The following is a 7,881-nucleotide window of genomic DNA, read 5'->3' on the forward strand; positions in this document are numbered from 1 at the left end:
AAACAACACCGTAACAATAATGAATTAAATTAGAATTTGAAGAAAAAAGCTAATAACAAAATTTAATTTATTGTGGTGTGTCCAGTGTCAACACAATACAACTCTTATCAGCACAATAGGCACGAGCAACAAAGGATAGATTACTCACGTTGATCAATGTTGAGATCTAGCAATTATTGTATTGGTATATTTTGATTGTACCATTCAACATGATATGATTTCAAACCATAGACTCAATCGAGTTTCATGTCACTAGTTTATAGGTCAAACTAATCAATTAATCCATTAAGCCACATTTACTTAAACAATTACATGAACTATAATATATATAAAAAATATAAAATATCCTAAATTAATATATAACATATTTGTATATCAATAATTTTATATCATGTATAACTATAATATATGATTTAGAGTAAACATAGAAAATAAAATATTACACAATTGAAAATATATATATATTAGAAGAAAAAACTCATTGGATTTTTACAAGGGTTAAGCCTAATGGGGAGTCAAGTCCCTTTTTTCATTTCCAATTCAGGAAGTGGAATGGTTGATGTTCCAACACGTAAGTCGAATAGTCAAACAGGCATGTAAGGTTCCAGCACCAAATCAAGCTCCAAATCAAATAGATTTTGTCCGATTACGCTGACTATAGTTTGCAGAATCACAATCCGAATCATAGGACCGCACGATCCTACGATCCAGATGTACCCAAACGATCCAAGAACGTTTGGGATCGTTTTTTGCAGTGGGATCGGAGTAGGATTGGTGGAATCGATAGAATCAGAATAGAATCGATAAAATCAGAACAGGATCGATTAAGCTTTAAGAGATCATAACTTTTGACTCGGGTTGAACCACGGGACCTTTAAGATATCAAATCAAAGCTCGTTCAAAGATTTACATTCGTTAAAAATGTAACGGCCAAGTCTTAGGCCCAAAAAATATCATTTAAAGTCTTTTCAAAGGCTTCGAAGAATTTTAGTTCTTTTTATTAAGATTATTTTCGTCTTTTACATCGTTAGTTTTTTAAGACTATTTAAATAATTGTTTAGTTGTTGTTAGGGCATTATCTTTATTTGAGTTCATATTATTCAGTTAAACCAAGAGAAGAATTCTCTGCGTTTGGCGATTTCGATTCTCTGTTAGAACTAGCCTACAAAATAATCGTTATTCTGTCCAACGTTAAATAATAATGTCATTTATGATGTCGAGTGTCGACGGTTACATATATATGCAAAATTATTAATCTATTTATATGCAATTAATCTTTTTAAATATTTTTTTAATTATTAATTATGTACCATAAAATTTCAAGAGTGTTTGATAGGATCGTACGATTCTATGATCCGATTTCGACTAATCCGATCCTTACCCCAAATCGATCCTACGAACTATAACACCAACGCTTCATTTATGTAGGCTCCTTCAGCATCGATGAGAACGTGGGGGCCTTTGATGCCTCCCATAGTCAACGCATGTTATCCTCATTAGGTTACAAGATCCCACAAGGCTCTACTGCCTCTTGCAAATCCTCAAGCACTTAAGGTTCTAGCATCTTCCTGATCAACTCCTATTGGATTACATCCTCTAGCTATTTTGTCACCTCCCCTCTTCACTTTTCTCCCTTCTTATGCCTCATCGTCATTGTGGCACACACAAGCATTGTCAATCTTCTCTTGTTAAGAAAGCATCGTAAGGATCACCTACAGTAGAGATCAACATAGGAATAGGTCTCTCCTTGTCGCCCTGCCCCCTGACACACACACTCTAGATACGTTGCTTGTTTCTATGGAACAATGCTTCAAGTTGAGTTATTCTAGTGGTTATATTAACATGAAGCTTACTTTAAATTCCAATGCAAAAAATGTTAGATTTCTTAACAACTTCAATACCTCTAACCATTGATCTTTAGACCATTTTTAGCTCTATAATGACCACCACTAAGAAGCTTCATGAGAAGAATTATACTATGTATTAATGTGTCAAGTTTAATTAGAATATTGCCGCCAAGGCTACAAAGATTCCCAACTTACTTAAAGCTTCACAGGTGGAGCAGATTAAAATTAGTTGCTTACCCTTTGATTGTAGTCGCATGAGCATATGCACTGATATACTCACATATATTAGCCAATTTCAGACCATATTAATGATCTCAGAGATAACTTTTCGATGACATTGAATGTATAAGTTATGCAAGATCATCTTCACTAACTCCCACCATTATATTCTTCAAACAATCTATCTCTAGTTGGATCCTATCAAGACTCAGATTTGAGAAGGCACCTCAATTCCACCCCTAGACCAATAAATTATCTATAGCTAGAAGGGGGCCATCTAGGGGACCACACATATGCTTCTTGATCAATTGGCCAAAAGTTGCACTTGATAGGATTCATTCTCTCACATAACATTATATCCTTGAATGTTGTAACTTTGTTACTGCACTGAACCAGATTTGCCATTGTAGCAGTTTGATATTTTCTCTACAGGCTCTAGAATCGGTCCACTGCCAAGGTAGGTTGTTGTTTTTAGAGAGCCACAATAAAGTTAAGGTCTTGTGCAATAAACAGTGGGTGGGTGGCGTTGGGATTGCCAAAACAAGAAAATGGAGGGTTCTCAAATGAATAATGAGGGCTGATGTATATATGAGAATCGAGTTGTAAGGTCAATGCTTTTTGAGAGGGGTTGTAAATGGTACAGTTGCTCAAGGAGCAGGTAGAGGAGGTATGCTCAGATGATGGTAATGGTAGTTGGATATGGTAGAGACCAGAGAAGACGAAAAAGATGAGTGTGCTAGGAGAAATATTGTAGCGATGGAGGAAGACAACAATGAAGCATGCTAGGTAAATTCAAGATCCGCAAATAAGTTTAGCATTTATGCCACTAGACACAGAATGAGAAAGAGCTTACGCCTTAGTCGACAATCTCAAAAGAGACTTGGCACTAATGCCTCAATCAGCAATTTTGCAAGAGAAAAGAGGATCTCTAAAACACAAAATTATTGTAAATTTAATGATAAAAAAATGAGAGGTATCTTTTATTGCACTTACAATAGTTCGATCAACACATACAAAGTAGACTAAAGTAGAAACAATGAAATTAGACTAAAGTAGAAACAATGAAATTATTCTTGAATACAACCAATATAAAATTGTAGACTATAATCTGGATTACATATTTGATTGGTTTGTTTTTAGAGGGTATATTTTATTGCATCAATATTCATGGTAAAGAATGATCATATGGAAGCACATTAATCAAACTGAAGGGAGGCATAAAACTGGCAATGCCATCAATCACATTTATCTTTCCAGAATGTATGATACTGTAAGATTCTAACCTCTTAAATTCTACTCATCAGTCATCAAGTAGTTACCAAAAAAGAACAAGGGTGTACCAGTAATGAGTGATTTACAACTATTACACCTTGCTCGGCTTCAATCCTGTGATAATAAAGTCAGGTAATTGTGTAGCCTCTTAGCAAAACCAAATAAGAAAAGAAACACATTAACAAGAGAGTCAGTTTTAATTTCACATGAAAAAAATTAAAATCCAGCCAAATGAACTATAATTAATGACGCAAAAAAAGAACAATCTAGTAACATTGACACTTTAAAAATGACTGATATTATTGTTTAAGATGATAAGTAAAAAAAGGGTACAAGAAAGAAAAGGAAAAAACTAAACCGATTTCATAATTTAGTAAACTAAAATCATTTACTAGAAGCAACTAAGCATATATTAAATAAAAGCATGTAAACAGCAAGACAACGTACCACTTTATGGTAGCAGCTGCAGCAGCTAGGCATAGATAATATTGTTTATGGTAGCTTCCTAAACCCAGAGCAGATGGTTCCTTCGCTGCCAAACTTTTAACAAGCACAGCCCCCTTCAGAAATCAGACAAAAATACTATAAGCACACAAGCAAATTACAATGTCCAAGAAAAACAATGTATCACCTTAGTATCATCAAAACAACAACGAGGCAGTGTGACCTGCAGCATGTACAATGTCATGAATATGGCATATTCAAGATGAAATTAATTAAGAATTGGCACCTTTTTGTTCGATGTATAATGTTTATCTACAAATTCTAGGACTCCAACCATACCATCTGCTGCCAGTTTGGTTGGTGGTACAATTATGACCATCGGATCATAAAAATGAAGCAGTGTATTAGTATTCTGGTATGAACAACTCGTTTCAATGTACTGAGAAAGATGTAAGGAGGCTGATCTCAAGTCAAAAGCTGCCACACCAACCTACAAAAGTGGTTTAATTTTTAACAAAATATAACAAACTTTTAGTGACCGCTAACATTGGGAAAAAAATTATAGGACATTTTAATTCTAAAATTTTAAAAGAAATTTCAAAATTACTTCCCAATTTTTGAAGTGTGTCACATCAAGGAAACAATAATCTTATGGAAAAAGAAATCAATAATTAATACAAGGTTTCCTTGAGTTCAAGAAAAGTGAATCTTTTATGTATAATATTTCAATAAAATCACGAGAAGTATGGAGGAAATTAACAAAAAGTTAGATGGAACTTATAGATAATATGTACAGTCATAATGAACAAACAAACAAGATGAAAACATAAGTTTTGAAATGACTTGACAATATATACAAGCAAGCAGAAACAAGAATGCTAAGATTTGACACAGAAATGCAAGTAGTGGTATGTCAAGGAGTTGTGTTCAGACAAAGCACACCATGCTTCATCACAGGTCGTGTTAGGTCACAGTCTCTCACCCAACTCAAGCCTGGTTGATCCATACCCATATCGGCCTAGGCCGAAGCCCACTAAATTAGAAATTAATAAAAATAATGATAAAAATAGAAAAAACAGAAAAGAAAAAGAAAAAAATAAGAAAAAAGTTATAGAAAAGAAAATTAGGATTTTTAGAATTTTAGGGAAAAAATTGGGATTTTTCTGTTTTTTTAAGTCAATTTGATAACTTTAGGCAAATTTGACCAAAATACTCCAAACTAGCCCTTGTATTTAAAATAGAGATTATTTAGGCCTTTTTTTCCTATTTTTTCATGTTAATTGCCTCTACCCCTATTCTGACTTGGCACGTGGGTTGAGCTCCTGCTGCTCAACCCAACACAGAGTCCAAGCTAGGCTTGACCTGGCAAAGTCCGATTTTTGGTGAGTGATGACAAGCATACCCAAGACTGTGTCAAGTTAGGCCAAGTATCATATGGTCGAACCTATTTCACACCTCTACCCAATGCCTTAGTTTGATCTCTACATGAACATTGTGTTAACTAAAATAGAATAAGTTTGTGGTAGAAATATGGTCATAATATCCTCTAGCTAAAAAACCAACTCATGGAGTATTATACATATAGCAATATTTTTCTAAACAAACATTAGCAATTTGTATAAGCAAGCAGCACAAACCAACAATCAAATAGATGTGTTAAAAATGGCATAAAGATGGTCAAATTGCACAAAAATGGTTAGGATTTTAATGATTTTTTGTGTGAGACAGAAATGAGCCGACAAAAAATAGATAAACCTAAGTAACCAAACAACTTAACTCTAACATCATTTTCCAAACATAATAGGCAAATAGATAGTTAAACCCCACTTTAAGTAGCTAATAGTTATAATTCTACAAATGACAGTGGGAGGTTCATGGTGGATACATAATTGAGTCAGCTTTTCTTTCATACTATAAATATTTTAGAAGTGAATGCAACCAGAAGAAATATACTAATAGAGACAATAAAATATCAGATCCATTACTCAGTTATCAATCTTGACATATGCAATCTTAAAATAATCTCAGATACTTAAAAGAATGACAACTCAAATTTTGGAACCATAGAAGAACTCTTGAAAGTTCACTCAACTCTCAAACATCAATGGTTTTAGATAGAAGTTCAACTTTCACCAGCCCAGGCAAATCAATGAATAGATCACCTAGTATGGCTATCTTTCTTTGTTATGCACTATACCTCAATTACGATTCCTCTAAAACTAAGAGACACTACAAAGTATCCCATAAAATGTTCGTCCAATTCTCAGATCTATTATGGTGTTTGGATTCCCTGGAGTTTCTGATGCACATTCAAAACCAGGGGTACAAATGAAAAACAGAATGATTACACAAATTGATTCGTCCATTTCTCAGATCTATCATGGTGTTTGGATTCCCTGGAGTCTCTGATGCACATTCAAAATCAGGGGTACAAATGAAAAACAGAATGATTATACAAATTGATTTGGATGCAGATAACAGAAGATAAAAATGATCTTCCATTATTTTGTTCTTGATTCCATAGGTCCCAGAGTAAGAACCTAGATTCAGTTGTCCTATATAATTAGTTAGGTGTTGTTTCTTGATGCTAGAAAATAAAAATAGGGGAAAATTCAAGATACACCAAAATCTGCCAATCCTAGTCTTACCACATCTAAGGAACAACCAATGATTTAGAAAATCTCCAACCGGCTCTGTCTAAGCTTTACATTGCTTGAAAAAGAAAAGAGAAACATAGCATCAACTTTTATACTTATTTATTATATTTCTCTGCACACAAGAGAGTCCAAAAGAGAAGTTGCAAATAATTGTATCCAAACATAAATGTGAATGAAGAATGTGATTTGATCTTGTGCTTAAATGACTTAAAGGAGGAACAAACAATAATGCTGAAGAAATACAACTGAAGTTTTCTTTGGACATCAATCTAAGTTCAACATAAATAAACAAGACAAAATTGTATTTCATTTTTCAAGTTTCTTTCTTAATGATTGCTTCATAGGAAAAGGTATGATATGAGAACATGTGATAGCTCCCTGGTCAGGCTTAACACAAGTTTATAAAAGCTAATCCTTTTGCCCATTACTTATGAAACTAGTTATAACATCACGTTCATCAAAATGACAATTTGCCCACATGCTCAAAACGCCAGGCATGGATAGATTATTCACAAATGGCAAGCATGCATGTTTTATTCTCTAATGGCAACCATGATCAACTAAGGACCGATTCCTAAACAGAGGAGGGCATCATATATTTTCGTACCCTGACATGAGCTTCATGTGAATCCATGATATTCTCTCCAAGGTATTTTTTTCCTCACAGTTGTACTCATTGGTGGAAGATGTCTTAAAAGTTGAAGCCCAGGTCGCATCAGATCACGGCAGAAGACCCGACCATGTTTCTTAAAAAATTAATAAAAACAAAATAAAATCGAAGCCTAAAATGAAAGCTACCAAGTTTTATACGGCCTCCGGGAATCTATGAACCTAAGGCCAACCTTACATTTAATACAACAAAAACCCTAGAAAAAATTTAGAACGCATAGATCGCATGAACTAGAACTGATATGATTTTTGCACTCAAAACCTCTCGAAATAATCAAAGAAGATCAGACGAAGAAGAGGGCATAACGACTCACTGAAGGTTCAGTTACAAATTCCAAAATGCAGGCAGCAACAAGGGAAGGACCGACATAATGTCTGCTACGAATGAGAGAGATCAGGAACTAGTGGAGAGCCGAGAAGAGACAGGTCGAGGAATACCTCCTTTGCTCGATTCTCGATCAGCCCCACCACGAAGCTTGATCGCTCCCCTCCGTCCTTGTCCATTCCCTCCAAAAGCATACCATAAGGCGCTCTTAGCGGGGGTATTTATAGGAGCATCGACATCCAAATGATAAGCAGAAGACGAAGGTTTGAATTGAGTCCAGTCGAGCTGACTCCCTCGTTGGGCTGCGTTAAAAGCGATCTGAATTCATACAAATAAAAAGGGATCATAAATTTTATTATGGACCCTCATGAAAACTCAAATTCGAACTTTATCCTTCAAAATTCTAAAATTTCTGGGTTCGACACCAAACCATGCTAAGTAGATCTGA

General features: G+C 34.6%; 1 protein-coding gene across 1 annotated transcript in view; it reads right to left on the reverse strand.

Moving 5' to 3' along the window:
- Nucleotides 1-7,612, reverse strand: part of LOC141833183 (DNA mismatch repair protein MSH4) — a 42,408-nt gene extending 34,796 nt beyond the window's left edge. Inside the window, exons 1-5 of the mRNA XM_074720569.1 lie at nt 7,547-7,612; nt 4,069-4,272; nt 3,970-4,005; nt 3,786-3,898; nt 3,407-3,452 (exon numbers count right to left, since the gene is read on the reverse strand). Coding sequence (XP_074576670.1) covers nt 3,407-3,452; nt 3,786-3,898; nt 3,970-4,005; nt 4,069-4,272; nt 7,547-7,612 — 465 coding nt within the window. The remainder of the gene's footprint in view (nt 1-3,406; nt 3,453-3,785; nt 3,899-3,969; nt 4,006-4,068; nt 4,273-7,546) is intronic.
- Nucleotides 7,613-7,881: the final 269 nt, after the last annotated feature.

This window comes from Curcuma longa, chromosome 8 (genome assembly GCF_044706935.1).
Source record: "Curcuma longa cultivar G26 ecotype Majalengka, Jawa Barat chromosome 8, ITB_CL_G26_1.1, whole genome shotgun sequence".
Lineage (NCBI taxonomy): Eukaryota > Viridiplantae > Streptophyta > Magnoliopsida > Zingiberales > Zingiberaceae > Curcuma > Curcuma longa.